Genomic DNA, 19,330 nt, shown 5'->3' on the forward strand with positions numbered 1-19,330 from the left:
ACACCACATAAAAAATTCGGGGGAGTTAGTGAGATACAGCCGGGTGTGATGGGGGTGTGTGTGTGTGTGTGGGGCCCACCGCCGCCCCGCCCCGCTTCCCCAACTGGCCAACTCCCTCGCACCAACGCTGACGCAGTCGCCAGTATTAAATATTGCAAAGCCTCGGAGCTCCCCGAATACCGCACAGCCACAGCTCCAACCCATGCTTCGGCCACCGTTAATCCAATGTAATGCAGCAGTGCCATGGCCATGGGGAAAACAGATCAAGATGGGCTACCAACTAAGTTGCTCCCATCCCACTGCCAAAAACCGCAAGCTGTGACTGTGATATCAAAAGGAGGAGGCTTCTATTTATGATCTGTGGAAGTCATTTGCTTTGGTAGCACCATTGCAGACCACTGCTGGTTAATTAATTACAAGACAAACCAACCAACCAAACAAAGCAAAATTGATTGGCAACAGTTTGGAAAAGGGCGCTTTATGACGAACGAGCTCAAGCTCCACCCGCAACAATATTTGTCATATATACTAACAAAGCCATGGTAAACAACTTTTTGTTTACATTCAGCAGAGCTACACACTCATCATGACCATCTCCCATGATGAACACCATTGGACATGAAGAAGCAGAGCTGCCCCAGGGGCTAGGGCCGAGCCCAACAGCCAGGTGCCACGAGATTATCTGGGCGTTCGCCGGCCCTTATATGAATGGGCAGAAGGTACCGGACCCGATGTTCGTCTGCCATTGATTGGGGGCGCGGGGATCTCTGATGGAGGCTTTGGTAATTTCCATCGCCATGAGCACCCGCGGCATCCAATAGCTTCAGTCGTCGGGGAAATCATGGCATAATAATAATAATAATATGGGAAAGGTGGAATGGTTGGGCGGGGCTGCCGGCATCTTCGTGAAGATGGCCCAACGACATGTCCTACTGGCGGATATGCCCGTCTTTTCTGGAGCAGTTGGCCTTGCTCCTCTCTCTTTTTTTTCCACACTCCCGCTTCTCAATTCAACCCCCCTTCCCACGATCTTTAGCTCCCATCTCTGATGTCTTCCTCTGCAACTAACCCGAACGTTGCTGATCCTTCTCTTGTCAAACGACAGGCTCCGCCCGGAGTTTCTTCAAAGCGGCAGCAGTGATGGCCTTATCTTGTAACTCTTGATCTGCTTCACAAGCGGACACAGGGTTCCTCGAAGAATCACAGCTCTTCCCTCTCTGTAAATCTTGATCCTTTTCCATGTCTAACAAGAGAACGAACAGTTTGCCTCATAATGGCGACGAATTTTACAGGCACACATTGCTCTGTCATCTCACTGGACTGAAGCCTTCTGCATGCATAAGCCGCCTGTCCACCATGCTGACGACTCTCAACCATAAAGTTAGGCGTCTCTGCTCCAGATTCCGGTGCCTACGCCGGAAAAAGACCAAGACCAAGATAGTCATCAAAAGGCTCAACAGGGACGATGTTGTCGCAGAAAAATTATCGGCAGAACTGGAGGCAGTAAGAGTAAACGAGCAATTACAGGTACCGGACGCCGCCAGGATCATCCGGGTTGCCACGTTTAACGTTGCTTTGTTCTCGATGGCGCCTGCTGCCCCCAAGGAACATAACCATGGGAAAGAGATCGCCCGTGGAGGGGGAGGGGGTAGTTGGAGGCAGTCCGTTGAATCTGGTGTCAGTGGCATGTACGCAGGTGATCGACCAAAAGGCATTCTCAAGCAAAATTTGCCCGTCAACTCTGTCAAGAACTCCGCTGAGCATAGGGCAAAGCAGCAGAAAGTTGGGAGAACAAAACTAAGGGTCTCAATTAATCTTCCTGACAATGAAATCTCGATGGAGAAGAGCAGACAGCTTAACAGTCCTGGAAGACATGACGAATTAATTACGCGTGCAATTAGTATGGATCATAATAGACACAGAGATGGAAAGGCTCCCCTACTATCAAGTTACAGCTTTCCTTCTCATAGAACGAGCAGTAACAGAGAGAACTTCAAAACAGATAGAACAATTATGGAAATCCTGAAAGAGGTCGACGCCGATCTTTTGGCTCTGCAAGACGTGAAAGCACAGGAAGAGAAAGGCATGAAACCTCTTTCTGAGTTAGCAGAAGCTTTGGGGATGAAATATGTGTTTGCAGAAAGCTGGGCGCCTGACTATGGGAATGCCGTTCTCTCGAAATGGCCCATAAAGAGATGGCACGTTCAAAAGATCTTCGATGATACCGATATCAGGTACAATTCTCTAAATTATTGAGCAATAGTTTTGACTGATTTCTTTGGATTATATTTTAGTCTAGTGATTGCCTACCCACATGAAGGTACCTCTTTCTCTCTGAAATTTTGGTACCCGCATCCCAAGGTAGAATTCAGATCAACCTTCGTGGTTATCCTACTGCAGACCCAATGAAACATCGGATGTTAACACGTGGTCGAAATCCATTACCTAGACTAGGTCAAGCTATCGAAGTAAAAGATCATTTCGTTACTGATCACACGTCAAACAAGTCAGTTTTAGTCAGCCTCATTACAGCTTTGGTTCTGGTTGCATGTTAGTTTTAGGAAGTTGGACATGAATGGCAAACTAGGGTGTTTTTAGCTTTCCCATCTATCCAGTGGCTCGTAGCAATGATCTTATTAGCAACCCTCGTCTTAAATTGCAGAAGGAATTCATTGGATAATATGAAAGGATGTGAAAATTGGGGTCAACAAGAAATGATGCATCAGCATCTGCATTGCAAACAATGGAGTTTCTAAAGGGATGGACAATCAAGGTGATGGAAATAAGTTACTAAAAATGTTTGTCATATTAAAATTTAGAATGCTAGTATGCCCAAGCAGCAAGTGCGGAAAGCCACATGGTAATAGATAAATACAGACTCTTCTCACTACAGGGGAAAAACATTATTCTAGGAACATCTCAACAAGGAGAAACCCCAGCAGTTACAGACAAAGCAGAAATCGTAAAGAAATGTGTATCATTGTCAAATACTTGGGATAAACAAATAAAAGACAATTAGCCAACCATACTCAGTGTTCTACAATAGAGTTGGACATGAAAATGAAGTATGCCTTAGCACGTTGCATTCACAAGCAGATGTCTAACATCAGTGGGAAGAATAGCTATTGTCTCCAAGCTAAGGATCAGGTAACGAATAAGGTCAAAGAAGCTTCTCTCAAGGCAACGATAATGAATTTCACTGTCCACTCGCAGACAAAGAAACTGATAGCCAGTGCAAAGGAGGATCCATGGAGGTAGAGAAAGGAAGATTATACAGGAACATGTTAGCGGTAGAAGGCAAGAGTGATGAGAAAAAAAAAGCCAAGGCTTAATCAAAGATTTTGGGGTTGGATATTCTATGAGAACTGAGGACATCAACCAGTGTAAGATATAGTTGATCAAACGGTTGGTTCGAAGCTTTCAATTTCTTTGACTCACTTTAATAAAAAATGACGTACAAAATAACAGGGCAAAGATATTCAAGAACAGGCTTAATTTCAACACAAAAAACAAAAATAAACTATAACATTTTTAAGGTAAAAAAAAACTAAGTAGTGGATCGCTTATCTTGACATGGTTAAAAATTCCAAACATCCCACTTTGCTTGTGCAGATGGCGTAAGGTATAATCAGAGTTATACCTGTTTCTTTGCCAAAGAATAGTTATAAAAAGTAAAATATCACAACGAACACACATATATTAGTTGTGGCTCCTGTTTATCCAAAATATGATGTAAGAAACAGTTACAGAAGAGGGAAAATTTTTTATCTTTGAATGTACGATGTTGCCACGATGTATCCTGTTGAGTATGTATCAACAGGCCCAACTGCTGTATCGCCACAAATACCAGGGTCACTGTTGCATGGGTTTTTGGCTTGTTGTAACATAGCCATCATTAGTTGATGGCAGCAATGGAGAACATCCTCTTTGGACAAAAGTGTTGCATAAATAGGAAAGTGATGAAAGAAACCAATCCCTTGGATTGTCTTGTCAGTTAATATACCATTACATTATCAATTATATGAATTGTGTTTGTAGAATATGTCACTGGGCAGCATGGTAGGGTAGTGCTGATTGGCCATCTTATGGTGAGTATTATGGGGATCATAGGTTCTGGTAGTACAGATGTATGCATTGTTATAGATTCTATCTCCGCTTATGACACACAATCTAAATCAAAACACATATCAGTGCCTAAAACATACTATATGGTTGACGAAGGCCAGAAACTTAAGGAAAAAAAAAAAGTCACCTTGGTTCGTCTGTGTTTTGTGAAATTCTGTCATGGTAGAAGACATACAAACATGCTCTCAGACATGTCAAATTTGAGATAGCCCATTTCAACTTGAGAAACCAATTTCTAGAATAGTGAAACTCTTTTCTTGTACATCACAGTTTATGATCCAAAGGTTGTAAGTTGTAACTAACTTATCTGAAGACAGATAACCAGCCAACGAGCATGAAGGTTCAGTGTTTCCAGGAAGTCTGATCAGCCTTGAAGGCCTGATCCCTAGACAAAAGGTTATATATGAAAGAACTGACTTTAGAGTATTGAGAGAAATACAAGATGAATCACCACCTGCAATCTGCTACAAGTGACACTGGGAAAATCCAGACAAAGCCAACTGTTCTTTTTCATAACCCTCTGCTATTCAATACTATGAATGCTTAATTGTAATTGCTTCAACTTTTCAATGTTGCCCTGAACTCCCAATGATTGCATTACAGAAGACTACCTATTTTCCCAACATGTCATGCTACCTAAGTACACTAGGAATTACACAAGTCTTGTTATCAGCAACTTATGTTAAATTAGTCTAGTAATCAGCAACTTAAGTGAATTCCAAGCAACTCTTTGTTGAACTCATGCATTTGTAGGGTAAAAAGGAAAAAAAGCAGTGACAAGAATGTCTCAAAACTTGCTGTATGATTGTTTTCCTTTATTTTGGCGTTGTCATGAAGTTCCTAGAATCAACCATAATCAAATAGGCAACCAATAGGTAATAAGTAAAATAACCAACACCAACCCCATGAACTAAAAAGCTGCAAGGACAAATAACTTGCTTCCATACGTTCAGACTTAATATCCACGTCTGATCTGTTTAGAATCGCCCTCCCAGATGATTTCAATAAATAGTCATTGAAGGGCCCCATCTCCTTTTATAAAAGAAAAAACAAATTGTGGTCATGATGGTTACCATTTTAGTCAGCATTTGCTTTGCACATGCACACATACATAGCAAGAGTTCCATAGCAGTTCCAAATGATCCAGATACTGATTAGTGACTAATAGGATTCAAAGGTGGTCCACAAAAATTGCAAATGAAGTCTTCCAGGAAATGTTAATCCATCTCTTAGAATGTAGAGGAAGCAAAGCACTGTACCAAATAGTATTATTAGAAAACTAATACTTTCTTTCCAAGATTCTGCTGACTACATCAGGTCCAGAAACCCCAAGAAGCGGTTCACTAGTACTTAGGGACAGCAACATAACAGATTTGAATTGTACAAAGTTGAAATAACTAGGTCAAGGCATTATATTAGCTACGACCTTCCTCCCTCATGTAACTAGAAGAACAATACATACAGGTTAGTTTATTTGCACATATTTTTTGTGCAAGCAAAGAACCTTTATGAGTTCAACTTACTGATGATGCGTTGTACGACAAAGCCTTTCAACGTCATATTATCAGCTACTCAAAATTCTAGTCAACATAAATACAGAAAGGATGTGATTTTGTGTGTGTGCGCTATCTTGCATTTGAGCAAGCATCTCTATCACTTTCACAGTCGTTGATTTGATATCATTGATTTTGTACAGAAATGTGTTGAAAGTTGTAGTCGACATACCCTCAACAGGGGAAATCAATTTCCACTGCACACATCTTGACCATTTGGACGAGAATTGGAGGATGAAGCAGGTAAAGGCTACAGTAGAAGCTGATGATTCGCCACACCTATTAGCAGGGTGCCTCAACTCCCTTGACGAAACAGACTATTCTGAAGAACGTTGGACAGACATGGTTAAGGTAAAAAACATAAAATCCGATCTCCAATAAGAGAACTAGCAATAGCCTATGATTTAAACCCTCAATAATCAATAAGCATGGTGTTTTTCAGTATTATGAGGAAATCGGGAAACCAACTCCAAAGGCAGAGGTGATGAAATTTCTAAAAGCAAGGAAGTACATTGATGCAAAGAATTTCGCAGGAGAGTGTGAATCTGTCGTTGTCCTTGCAAAGGGACAAGGTAACTTCTACTCCTCGTATCGAAATAAAAGAAACAGTCGAATCCCGTAACATATTTTGAAGTGTTTCCGCTACTTGCTGCCCCACTCTTACCAATTTTTTGGGTGGTGAATTTGCTCTTAGATGTGCAAGGAACATGCAAATATGGGACACGAGTTGACTACATCCTAGCGTCTCCAAATTCTCCCTACAAATTCGTCCCCCGATCATACACCGTCGTCTCCTCCAAAGGGACCTCAGACCACCACCTGGTGAAAGTCGACATTCAGATAGCCGACGCCCCAGAAGGAGCCAGTAGACGCCACAGCAGCAGGCCGAGGATGGTAAAGATGAGGACTCATTCGTCTAGAGGCATATGGAGAACGGAGTCATGAGGACTTCATTCTTCTCACTCGTCTAACAAATTGCGTTTGCTTATTTATTTTCTTGCAAGAATGGTCTCATTTGTCCGATTCTTTTCTCTGTGTTTTTTAGTTTTTTGAGTATTGGGTTTCTTGGTTGTATAGATTGTGGCAATGTATGTTCGTGCTCTAAGATGGGGACCATGGATCAAATGCAAGGATGACTGTCATGCATAGAGAGTATGTTGGGATAGACAGATTGTAAAGATTGAGCAATAAAAGTGTATTAGATTGTGAGTGAATGGAAAACAGGAAGTGTTTATCTAAAAGCTTAATCGTTTGACAGTTTGTGCCTTCTTTGTTCATAGAAAAAAAAAAGTAGCCAGGTGAGGATAAGGAAGAAGCATCGTACCAGAGATCAAATAGAGTTGTCCTTTTCCTTGTCTTCGGTCAGTTGATCGTTCTTTCAACAATTTTTGAGCCATTGAGGAAAGAGGAGAAAGGCGAGGGAAACGCTTCCCTTTTTTGCTGCTTTATCCTCGTGGATCAATGTTTTGAACTTTCGGATTTTTTGCACATGGTTACTGTTTGATCCTGGTTGGATCCGGTCGAAATTTTTCGTGGTTCGAACTTGCAAGTGACACAAGAAAAACTGGGCCTCTGGCAGGAAAGCGAAATATCCAGTTCAAAATTTCGAAGTTCCTGTCCGATAAAATGGGATCGAATTGAGCGAACGGAATTAGCTGTGGCCAGTCTATTAGGAACCTGAATATGAAAGTAAAGTCCAAGCTGCAGCCAAAACTTGATTCATGTTAAGTTGAGATAATCTAGGTTGAGCTTTGTGTAGCCGCTGGAAGAACATAGATAACAATGACTTCACAAGTAGAAGTAGGCACCATTAAGTGGCTTAAGTCTTGAAGGGTTTGTCATCATAAAAAAGGACGCGCGTGCAGAGAAATACTTGTAGGGATTGATTAAGCTTAAAGCCTGAAACTGATGGGACTTCAATCTCGAAGAGTCCGCTAATATGCCCAGGTAAATTCCATCTCTGGAATTTGAGGCAAGACGCCTATCCAAACTGTAGCTAGGTCTGAACTATTTTCTTCATGTAAGAGCTGTTGATTCACAACATCTAGGTTGTGCTTCAATGATATCTTTAAAAGAATGTTGTTTTGTGCAGACCTTACTTTTAAACCAATGTTTGAAACTAGTTTGAGTATCTAGGTGACAATACCAAAGTAACATTTTCCGTTGGGGGGAAAGGGGAAACAGGAGGTTATTCACGCCATTTTGCAAACTTTGTTAACATTGCTTTGTCACAAATGAGGTTTTCCACAAACCCAATTTCAACCATCACCCAAACACGCCTTTAATAGTATGGTGTCTCGTTTCCCTGTCATAATCAGTCTATTTTGAAGAGCTCGATTTGAAGATAAACGAAATATTCATTCGCGTGAAAGTTTTGATCGCTCGTATCAGAAATGAATGGATAATCATTTGACCTCCCAGTGCATCAAGAATCTCAAAACAAACTCCCATTTCTTTCACTTGTGACAAGTGACCAACTGGCCAGACGGGCTACTGTGTGTAAAAATGTAGTCTAAATTCTTGTTTTTTTTTTTTTTTTTTTTTTGAGGAGTTAGGTGAATACTACCACCAAGTCTAAGTCTTATGATGACAACATGATGCAGTGGTAAGGAGGATCTTCTCCTACAAATCACAAACCAATTGAAGAATAAAATGAATAACAACAGAAATCGATAAAATAATATCAAAGCTCCCTCTAACCCACGTTTTCCTCTTTTCTTAAACTAAAAAACTAAAACCCTAAATGACTAAGAAAGTGGGGTTTCTATACCTCCACTCAAGACAAATAAAGAATGAATAAAAAAATATGGGATCCGGGTCCGAAATATGAACAACGGTCCAAATGATCAAATGAAATCTCAAAATCACTAACTAGTTCCGAGAAGGGCCGAATCTCTGCCGCCTTTGCCCTCCGTCGCTCACCCAGACCTCTTCACGTGCACTTCCTCTACACTTGAGCTTCGTCCCGTGCATGAATCCTCATTGGAATTCTTGATTGACGCTCTCGTCAGGGACATAACCTTGGATGCATCAGTTGATTTTGGGTCTACCAAGTTCCTCTGGTTCTACCCTGGGCCATAGCACCACGAGAATGTTCGAAGTTCCTCTGATTCTACCCTGGGCCGTAGCACCACGAGAATGTTCGAGAGTGAGACTTAGTTTTAAGGTTTTCGACTCAACACTCGTTCTCTTTTCACCACCTGCCATTCTAATCAGGGGTGGGCCAAACGGTCTGCGGGTCGGGTCAAACTAAAATAAATTGATTTTTTCAATATATATATATATATATTTCCTGTGCTCACCCGAGCCATGGCCCCTCCCTCCGCTCCACCCCTGGTCTAACTAACTAAACAATTGATGGTCCAGTGGTTGGTCGGAGGGAATAGTTGTAGGAATCATCACTTATACTTTTTTCATCAAAGTATGGTTGAAGTTATCTTTTGTTTAGTCATCAATGAAAATCAAAGGAAAGCAGGACGACATGTGCGAATGAAGAAACATGCATTATGACAAAGCTCTATGAACCACATATAAGATTCATTTGCTACCTTTTCCCAACACTTGCAAATTTGTGTGTTCCCGAGGCGAGATGGGTCATGATTTAGAAGCAGGCGTCGCGTTGTCCTTGACCACAAGAAAGGTGGTCAATATATTGCAATGGAATTGCATGCAGGGCTTGTTACCCGTAGTTATAACATCTAACAACTCATAAAAATCCTTGACTTCAACGTTCTTAATCAGCAGCGTGGCCCATATAGAATGCGAAATCCATAGCTTCAACACATCTAAAAAGTGGGAGAAGGATGGGACACACAAGGAGATGAGAGGTGCATCATAACTTTGCAAGCAATATAGAGAACCTATCTTTAACTTCGTATAGAAGCACTGTTTAACATAAAATTTCACTATGGTTGAGTGCCGAAGCTAGTCAAATAATAACAACTTATCCTGTCCACATATCTGAACACCTTTCCAAAAATGATGCATGTCATAAGCAACGAGTAGATCATCAGCTTGAGCTCAGACTCACAATATTTGTGCACCATCAAGGCTTGTATATATGCGTTCTCGATGCCGTTCGTCCATAATATGATTCAGTGGTCTTGCGATGATCTAACGCGTCCCATCCATAACCAAAGGGTGGAGAAGGGACGCTCTTTACCGTCCTTAATTTTACCGGTTGGTCGAGCGTTTCATCGTAACTATTTGGAAAACGGGAGAGCTTTGCTTTCCGTTTTTCGACAGAAACGGAAAAGGAGAGAAGGGTTGAATGCACCGACAGCATCCAGAAAGTCTTATTTTCGGAATAAAAATCGCACCGTCCACGTGGGTCTCTCAATTGGAAATTTGGATTTGCAGGCGAGTGCGAAGAGTGAAAAGGAAGAGGGGGAAAAATTCATTAATCAAAGTATAAGGGGCCTTGAGAATAATTTACCCGACTTGGAGGAAAACCCTATGAGGCGGGCCGGCCACCGCCGCACCATCTCCTTGAGACTCCTCGACAAACCTAGGGTTTTACTTTTATATTGGAGTTTCGAGGTGCTGCGTCGTTCGCCCATCCTCGCCTCTTGGTAAACTCTCGTCTTCCTCCCCCTCCTCCTCTTCTTCTTCTTCCCAAGAAAATGTTCAAGAGGATGGTTTGCAGCTTCCTCCTTCTTTACGGGATTTCCTCTGCCATTAAACCCTAAAACCGCTGTTCTCTCTTCTGTTGTTCGTTTTATATATTCGATCTATAAATTGAAGTTTTTTTGTTCTGTTTGGCTTTTTTTTTTTTTTTTTCAGATCTGAAACCGGAGGAACTTCAGGCTTGGCACCGTCGTGAGCGATGGCACTGGTGAGTTCCTTCGGATGTTCCGTCTGTGGCCTTCTCATTCGGTTTCTTCGCTTGTTCTCTCGTAGGATCTCGTTGTGATTTTTTTTTTTTTTGGAATGGTTCTTTAATTGTTGTTCACGTTTACCTTAATTTGATGCTTGAGAGATTGATGCCGGTTCAAAATGTTGGCGTTATACGTTTTCGTGGCAAAAAAATGCTTTGATTTGAAGCTTAGATTCTTCTTCAGACACGTAAAACATTTGTCGCGTGCGACATTTAATCTTGGAATGCGAAGACGTGGTCTTGTTTGTGCTTATGTCAAATCAGCGGTAGGTGAAACAGGGGAGATGGCACGTTATGAGGAAGTATGTAGGTAAAATGGTTTGAGCGGTTAGATCTTTTGAAGACTTACTCTCACGCCGGGATTCTATCAATTCCTCAGAACTTACTACTGCTGCCTCTTTGTTGTTGGTGCAAGTGGTTCTAGTTCGGATTAGTTCCCAGCATTCTTAGTCGACCATCCGCTTGATCTGGTTTCTATTTAGTTTGGATGCGAACAATACTTCTTAGGAAAATGACCTTTTCTTGCTTACAGAACTTTGACAGCCATGGAATAATGAAACCAATGCGAGTTTGGTGATTTCACTTTCTGCTGGTAGATCTGTAGAGTCCTTGCTGAGTTCGAGCAGAAGTACGATTCCTACTTAATACAGTTCAGGCTTTTCCCCGAGTAGGCGCTACAAGTTTTTTGGCCTGTTAGCACGAACCGGGACAAGCATTGGGAGTTGGGCATCCTACTTGTATGGAGCAATGAAGAATAGAGTATGCATTGCTAATTGGCGTGGACATCATTGTGTATTGAGTTATTAACTATTCACCCATTGAAAGAGGAGCTACAGAGATTGTTTAATTTTTCGTGCTTCCAGATATCCATTCTTCTGGCTTCCTGCCTTAACATCTTTCTTCCAACGTGCTAGAAATCTACATGACCTCTCAATGTCATGCTTCTGAGCGAAGCTTATTGTTAAAAACTTTTTTACGCATGGTTCTTCGATTCACATCCTTATAATGGGTATCCTTGGATGAATGCTGACTAAGCCTATAATTCATGCTTATCTATATCATTTTGGCAGGTTTTGCATGCTGACTAAGCCTATAATTCATGCTTATCTATATCATTTTGGCAGGTTTTGCATGCTGGGAGCACAAATAAAAATGCATTCAAGGCACTTATTGCAGCCGAGTATGTAGGAGTGAAAGTAGAGTTGGCCAAAAACTTTGATATGGGCTCAATTAAAACCCCTGAGTTTTTGAAAATGAACCCCATCGGAAAGGTATTGTGTTGCACAAGTTACATTTTCTAAATCTTTCTCACCATCGATTTTAATTTTAATTTATATGCCCTGGCTCGTATAATCTTTTGAATTCAGGTTCCTGTATTGGAAACACCAGAAGGACCTGTATTTGAGAGCAATGCAATAGCACGCTATGGTGAGATATTCTCGTGGATGGACCCTATTTTTTTTGCCCTGGCCATTTTACATTATAGCTGTTTTATATGCAGTTGTACGATTAAAGGGTGATGCTGGACTTTATGGATCGTCCTTGATTGATTATGTATGAGGCTATACTTGTGCTAGCTTTCTACCTTTCATTTTGGATTTTCATCCGTGTTTTTTTATTTTCTTTATGTTGTGTTTTTGGGTTTGCAGGGTCATGTTGAGCAATGGATTGATTTTGCTTCTCTCGAGATTGATGCAAATATTATGCTGTGGCTGAGGCCAAGGATGGGTTTTGCTGTATACCTTCCCCCGGTAGGTCAATTTATTTGACACAAGCATGAAATTAGAACTTCCACTTGTTCGTTATTCAACAATATAGGGGCTGTTGCTGGAACCATGTAACAAAAGAAAAAGAAAACAGAAATTAGCATAATTACTTTCTGCTTAGTTAGGCATCTTAGTCCTGATTCACCTATATGATGGCTGTACAATTAGTTTCCATTTAGTATGCCTTCTTTATTCACTTATTTGATGTCTTGATTTTCATTGAATAATATGGTTTTAGCTGGCAATAGAAATGTAGTAAGTTGAGCCTCAATGTTGTGGTGGTCTGCTCTTCTTAGTGCGTGTGTTCTGGTTGTGCAACACGTCTTTCCCTGAAAATAATTTCTTGTCCTTGTGACCAGCCTCTACTTCTTTTTTTTTTTCTCTCTAATACATTGTTTTAATGGTTGTGTTTTATTACTTCGTTCTGTCTGCTACTTCATTGTTGAGCTTATGATTTTGAAGGCTGAGGAATCTGCTATTGCTGCTTTAAAGAGGGCCCTTGGTGCTCTGAATACTTACCTTGCGTCCCATACATACTTGGTTGGCCATTCAGTGACACTTGCTGACATTGTTATGACCTGCAATTTGTATCTGGGGTTCATTCGGTTGATGACCAAGAGTTTCACTTCTGAGTTCCCGCATGTTGAGAGGTACTTCTGGACTCTAGTTCATCAACCCAACTTCCATAAGATTTTGGGTGAGGTCAAGCAGACAGAGTCTGTTCCACCTATCCAGTCTGTTAAAAAACCTGGTCAGCCTAAGGAAGCAGCAAAACCTAAAGCGAAGGAGGAGCCGAAGAAAGAGGTCAAGAAAGAGGCACCGAAGCCCAAGGTAGTCGAGGATGCAGATGAAGAGGAGGCTCCCAAACCAAAGCCTAAAAATCCACTTGATCTTTTGCCGCCAAGTAAGATGATTCTGGATGAATGGAAAAGATTGTATTCTAACACTAAGACCAACTTCCGCGAGGTTGCCATAAAAGGTACTGTCTGATGGTCCATCTGTTCCTCCTTTTTTTGTGTTTCCATTTGTATGTTAATTATCTTCTGGTGTTATCAATCAATCTGAGGATTTTGTTGCCCCTTTGCTTAGGAGTGTCTTCAATCATGATCTTTCTTCAGTATTTCCTCTGAAGCATAGCAAAGGAAATAAAAGATATTTTTTGTTGGTCATTTTGGATAATTAACTCCAATATTTGAACAAAGATCCTGCATTTTATTTTGGTCATATGTATCATGCTATTCCTAATTGTTTTCTCCTGCAAGAGTTAAGTGAGGCCTTCATTGTGTCTCCATGCCGGGGGTGTTTCTTTCTCCTGTTAGGAGTGTTTCTTTCTCCTGTTAGGAATGGATACACCATATTTGGGAATTTGAATTAACTGGCACTCTGGAGAATAGGCATTTTTTGTTTTGGCTCACAATGTCTGTCCGCCAGTTTGTCTATCTGGAAGTCTTGTTGCTTGTGATGTCTTCCTTGTTGTTGTTGTTGTCTATATTAGGCGCTCCTGACCTCGTATGCAGTCTGCTGCCTACTCCAACTCTCTTTCTGGGAGCTTCACTTTCTGCAGGAGAAACTAGTGTTCTTGCTAAATTCTGCTGATCTAGCTCTTAGTGATTGGGTTTTAGTATAAGTTTGGTTATAGTCAATTTGTATTTCTACTGCTTGAATTGTGTTCTCTCTTGGTATGCAGGATTCTGGGACATGTACGATCCGGAGGGTTATTCTTTGTGGTTCTGCGACTACAAATACAACGATGAGAACACTGTATCCTTTGTCACATTGAACAAAGTCACTGGCTTCCTTCAGAGGATGGATCTTGCCCGCAAGTATGCATTCGGGAAAATGCTGATTATTGGATCTGAGCCACCATTCAAGGTGAAAGGAGTGTGGCTCTTCCGAGGTCAGGAGATCCCGCCTTTTGTTCTGGAGGAATGCTACGACATGGAGCTCTATGACTGGAGGAAGGTGGACATCAATGACGAGGCCCAGAAAGAGCGCGTGAATGCGATGATTGAAGATCAAGAGCCTTTCGAGGGTGAGGCGCTATTGGATGCCAAGTGTTTCAAGTGAGGCATCGTTGGTTTATGTTCTCCCATCAGTTGAGTACCTTCTTTAGGTTTTGGCTCGTCCAAGTAATTATAGTTATCAAGTTTTGCATGTCGTGGACGCTCGAAAAGATTTTTTTGATTTAGCTGTGTGCAGCTTATTCTTCATTTTCTGCTTCTGCTGTTGCTTTGTGGAAGCAGCTTTTGGTCTCATACACAGGACTCATTATATTCCTGTAAGTGTAGCTTCGTGAGAATTGTGTTCCTTGTTCTGCTGCGGGATTTAGGTCATATGTGTGTCTGTGGGAGGGTGGTCGGTCGGTCGGTCCGGTTGGTAGGAACGCTTGGGAATGATGCGAGTCTGATGCCGTTGGCCGCTTACTTGGTCTTCGTTTTCTGCTTTTGTGGTTCTGTGGGAGCATTCGTTGGACAGCTTGGGGATGAAGCGGGTTTGATGCGGAGCCCCGCCTTGATGCCAAATTATGAGACTTACTTGTTCGTGTAAGAAGCATCTTCTGAGGATATTCTCTCTTTTTATTATTGGTTCCACCCGAGCGAACTCTTTTATTTTTTGTGTGCGATCCTGGCCGACGGCCAGGCCCGTCTAAGATCGAATGTGATTATCAGCAGCTTGATTCCAAAGATCAAAATGGGAAGATTAAGATCAAAATGTGAAGATACGAGTACGTGGGTGGGGCAAGCTTGAGATGAGTCGTTCGAATTTGTCAATGAGCACAAGCATTTACGAAACTCCCGTTATGTGATTTAATCTGGGTCTTGACAGAAACGTTTTGTGCCAAATATCGTAGGTTAGGGTTTGAACTTTGAATGCTTCTGCAACACTAGGCTTTATGCACTTGCCATGGGGAGGGCGACGCGGACTGGCTGTCTTTAGCTTTCTGGATGCGTGCAATTTGCAGTCGTAGCCTTGAAAGCCAAAGCGAAAGAATTGTGGCGTTTTCGGTTGACGCGTTGCTGCTGCTGCTTCCTCGTTTGTGCGATCTACCAGTGTGGGAGGTGGATCCTGATTGCCCCCATGGCTGATGCTACGGTATGTATTAATCAAGCGCGACAGAAAACGCTCTTAATTTCATCCGTCCCTCGATAACGCCGCAAGTTCGAGTATAATGTAACTGCTTTCAGCACGCTAATATCGATCCATTTCTTATATCTAATGGATACCTAGAATCATCTATATTCCAGCTAAACGAAATAACCGAAACTGCCACTTTTGGTTCTTGCTTTGTCCCAAACTGAGCCGTGCGAAAATGGCTAAACCAATTTACATGGATATCTAAATGGCTAGGCTTGTGAACGGTTTGTCGGTCACCCCCCGTCTTTCTTAATGTACGTGAAGGCAAAGTAGGGGGAAGTCCTTCTCCAACCAACAGCTTAGGTGCCCATAAAGGTCTCCCAGTTTTTTCCTCTCAAAGCTAAAGTGGGTAATAAACATTATTTTCTAGAAATTTGTGATTAAAGTGTTCCTTTTAAACACCTCCATTGCTTTTAAAACCTCTTCCTTTCTTCTTTTTGAGGATTTCCATGTACACGTTATTAGTAAATGAAAACTGGAAAATCTGTCGCGGATAATGTTGTTTGGACGAGGAGAGCAGAGAAATGAGGAGTAAGGTTTAAGGGAAGAGAAATACACACGGAATAATGAATAAAGCACGCTTGCAAGAACTTGGCGTCGACCTCTTTCTGAGAAGTTCTTTCATGCGCGGATCCCAGTTATACAAGCTTACTAACTTTGATATTTCATATGGGGAAACCAGGTTGTTCTTTCTGCAGAGGAGTTTACTTGGGCTACTTTATGTGAATCTGAGGAAAAGGGTACAAACACTTAGATTAATTAGGACGTGGCTACTGCTGGAAATTAACAATCACGGCGTTTCGCTTCAGACGTTGAGCACTTTTCACACAGACGAGACGCTCCATCATGCTGGGGTGACGAACCGACGGGCCATGCACTGTGCGCTCCTACTTGGTCGTGCTTGGGACCTCTGCGTACCCAATCCCCCGGCGCTTGTTGGGAAAAACCGTGAAGACGAAGCTTGAGATGGCGCCTACCACTGGAGGGAGGGCCACGGCCAGCGCCTTCTCCTTCCTCAGCAGCGAAGGGTAGTAGCAAACGGCGGTTTTGGTGTCGAGGAGAGCCACAGCTGCAAGGACGAAGACTGAGAAGAAGGCGTGGATGAAGTCGCCGAACCTGAGGCGGTGAACAGAGAGATCGATGGAGGAGTGGCCACCAAAGACGAGCATGCCGCTACGGGTGGCAATGCCGTAGTACGTCTTGCCGTCGGAACCGGAGAAGCTGTCGGTAAAGCAGGAGAAGGCGCAGGAAGCTGCGCAGAGGATGAGGAGCGCACCGGTGGCAAACTTGTTGGCGAGGTGGCAATCGCCATTGTTGGACAGCAGGGGAGACAGGAACTGGAAGACGATGACCGTGCCCGTTGGCAGCAGCTTCAGCAGGTTAGACGCCCCAGCCATCGCCTTGCTGGCCACGCTATGAGACGAAAAGGAGAATGACAAGGAAGGGGTGGTGTTTGAGATGCCGAATGCTGAAGCTCTGCCGGCTTCCGCCATCTCTCTCTCTCTTCCTTACTTTTTCTATCTGGTCTGGGCTCTAGACGGTGCCTGTCCGATACTATTTATACAGGACGTCCACTGTTTCTTGGATGACGAGAATGGCAGTTTGTTGGTCGTTCCGAACCTTTGAGCGAGTCATGACGATCACGCTACGTAAAAACTTAAAGTAGAGCGATTGTGATGTATATGTATATTACTCAGCTTGCTCACCAGTGACGATGATTAGGATGAAGGCTGCTTGGATTCGGCGCCACTCAGCCCTCGAATGCGTTGCACTTTGAAGACCAGTGTCCTAGTCGTCGTTTTTCTTGCATTCTGTTAATACGTGTATAAAATATGAGATTGTAAAGACAGAGAAGATCAGGAGGACTCGAAGAAATCTTGTTTGCTCCATCAAAACAACTGAGACAAAAACTCATTTCTAGGTTGCTAGAGATGTTCATTATATCGATCGGTCGGTGCCGTCGTGTAATAGAATGTATAACCTTTAGTTTCGAAATTAACAAGCCTAGAATAGACGTTTATCCTGGGGAGGAAGTCTTTCAAACAGTTATGGGCAGATAACAAATTGCATGTCATCATGGCGTGAGGCGCCAGCAGGCAGTGATCCGGACCAATCAAGGCCGAGGTGGTTGCTATTCATGATCTTGACAATAATCATATATTAGGCAGCTTCTCATCTGCAATCACGTAACGAGATGCGTGCAAGCCATCTCAACATTCCAAGAAGAGCTCTGCTGAACCTCTCCTACCATCCCCCTCGCTTGCTTCTTACTTTGACGACACGTCCCATAGCCCATCTGTTCCGTATGGATACAAAATACCCCAAGATAAGCAAACAATCTAATTTAAAATTGTAAGTGAACACAAGGATGATGTCTACATTTATTGCGTGGTCAAGATATTCATTAAAACCTGGCCTCTGCCATAAGTTACTTGTATTACGTCCATACCTCTTTCTCAACAATGGATTTGTGAAAAAGTCTCCGAAGATTTCGCTGATTTAATCAATCTATGGAAAGGGAAATTAAGTAGATGAGCTGCGTATGGCACTGGAGGATGGGTTTGAACTAGTGACACAACAAACGCCTCTCCTCCCTTCTGGTTAACAAGTACGTCGAAGAAGGAAAGCAAGCTAAGGCATCAAAAGAGAGGGGGGGATAGAGAGATGAGGAAACAAACAGGGACGTCGGGAAACCTGGTTGCAGGCCCGTGCGTGTTCCGGTGACCCGCACCGACTGTGCGAAAGGTATTTTCTAGTGTTTTTCTTTCACTTTTCTAGCAAAGGTTTTTATCTCTTGTATCAGTCAGGATTTTTTTTTACTAAGAGGCACTAGTGTTTTAAATTTTAATCTTGATGGGACATTTATATTAAAATAAATATAAATTGATAAAGTACCAATATATAAGTAAGGTAATTTGTATGAGCTGGTGTGGGCAACGGCCCACATCAGCTCAGCTCTACCAGTAGCTCCGCTACTTATTTTGGTTGGTGAGGACGGGCTGAGTTTAGTTTGTGGTGGGAAGTAGGAACGCAGAGCCTTGGTCTACAGCCAACGCTGGTGATGGTTCGGTTTCAGATCTGAGATTCTGCAGATCCGTTTTAAATAATTCAGATATATACGATAAAAAATCTAGCATCAAATTGAAAATTCGGAATTCGGTTTTAAGAATATACACCCGATCGGATTCGGATTCAAGTAAGTATCGGATCATGGTATCCTAAATTAAATATCCAAGTCCCGATCATCTGAACTGAATCCGAAATGTAGATAGCCAGGAGTTTTGATATCCGAATAATCCTTTGAGAATTTGGGGACGGCTATGGGTTTTGAAGTTCAAACCTGCCATAACGGTGACGGTGAAGACTTATCGTAAAAGCAGCAATCAGAGTGGCAACTTTAATAAAATGATATAATTTGAACATAAAATGTACACAAAGTTGTTCGCAGACATAAAGCTAACCTAAACCTCCAGATGGATTAATACCAAGTACTTATCTAAAATATAGAATATGAACCCAATCTACGTCAACGGAATTTTAGCTTATTTAAACTCAATAAGTAATATCGTATGCAAAAACCTTAGTGAAAATAAAAACTGCTATTTTCAAAATAATTTTGACATAAAAATTTATTAAGTCAACAATTTAATTTATATAAACATAATAATTTATTAGCAATATTTGAAACTTTGTATGGTTCCAATTTTATTGAATGTCTCTCAAGATATTATCAATATTTGAAACACAAAACAGATGTTTCAAATAAGCTTTTTTTTATGCAAACAAAAATTTCAATTAGTTAATTAATAAAAAAAGGCATACTTTTATAAGCAATTGGATCATTTGATCAAGTAAATTGAAAGAAGATTGACTAG

At 41.9% G+C, this 19,330-nt stretch overlaps 3 protein-coding genes across 3 annotated transcripts; 2 read left to right on the top strand and 1 right to left on the bottom strand.

The window, feature by feature from the left end:
- The first annotated feature begins 277 nt into the window (after positions 1–277).
- On the top strand, positions 278–6,935 carry LOC116251287 (uncharacterized). Its single transcript, XM_031625454.2, has 4 exons — positions 278–2,234; positions 5,822–6,029; positions 6,121–6,250; positions 6,373–6,935. The coding sequence occupies exons 1-4, from the start codon at positions 1,240–1,242 to the stop codon at positions 6,621–6,623; spliced, it is 1,584 nt and encodes a 527-aa protein (XP_031481314.1). The 5' UTR covers positions 278–1,239; the 3' UTR covers positions 6,624–6,935.
- A 3,164-nt stretch (positions 6,936–10,099) lies between these two features.
- On the top strand, positions 10,100–14,899 carry LOC116250999 (elongation factor 1-gamma-like). The gene is made up of 8 exons (XM_031625048.2): positions 10,100–10,249; positions 10,461–10,512; positions 11,679–11,825; positions 11,922–11,982; positions 12,056–12,108; positions 12,204–12,305; positions 12,783–13,299; positions 14,008–14,899. The coding sequence occupies exons 2-8, from the start codon at positions 10,504–10,506 to the stop codon at positions 14,385–14,387; spliced, it is 1,269 nt and encodes a 422-aa protein (XP_031480908.1). The 5' UTR covers positions 10,100–10,249; positions 10,461–10,503; the 3' UTR covers positions 14,388–14,899.
- Positions 14,900–16,019: 1,120 nt separating this feature from the next.
- Positions 16,020–17,096, bottom strand: LOC116250917 (protein DMP2-like). Its single transcript, XM_031624907.2, has one exon. The coding sequence runs from the start codon at positions 16,946–16,948 to the stop codon at positions 16,343–16,345; it is 606 nt and encodes a 201-aa protein (XP_031480767.1). The 5' UTR covers positions 16,949–17,096; the 3' UTR covers positions 16,020–16,342.
- Between the last annotated feature and the right edge of the window lie 2,234 nt (positions 17,097–19,330).

This window comes from Nymphaea colorata, chromosome 3 (genome assembly GCF_008831285.2).
Source record: "Nymphaea colorata isolate Beijing-Zhang1983 chromosome 3, ASM883128v2, whole genome shotgun sequence".
Classification (NCBI taxonomy): Eukaryota; Viridiplantae; Streptophyta; class Magnoliopsida; order Nymphaeales; family Nymphaeaceae; genus Nymphaea; species Nymphaea colorata.

Excerpts from the sequence above, each read along its gene's own strand:
- LOC116251287 (XM_031625454.2), top strand. The coding sequence starts at position 1,240 with ATGTCTAACAAGAGAACGAACAGTTTGCCTCATAATGGCGACGAATTT. Across the intron at positions 6,030-6,120 it reads GTTGGACAGACATGGTTAAG|TATTATGAGGAAATCGGGAA; the intron begins GTAAAAAACATA and ends GGTGTTTTTCAG. Across the intron at positions 6,251-6,372 it reads TGTCCTTGCAAAGGGACAAG|ATGTGCAAGGAACATGCAAA; the intron begins GTAACTTCTACT and ends ATTTGCTCTTAG.
- LOC116250999 (XM_031625048.2), top strand. Across the intron at positions 11,983-12,055 it reads CAATGCAATAGCACGCTATG|TTGTACGATTAAAGGGTGAT; the intron begins GTGAGATATTCT and ends TTTTATATGCAG. Across the intron at positions 12,306-12,782 it reads TTGCTGTATACCTTCCCCCG|GCTGAGGAATCTGCTATTGC; the intron begins GTAGGTCAATTT and ends ATGATTTTGAAG.
- LOC116250917 (XM_031624907.2), bottom strand. The coding sequence starts at position 16,948 with ATGGCGGAAGCCGGCAGAGCTTCAGCATTCGGCATCTCAAACACCACC.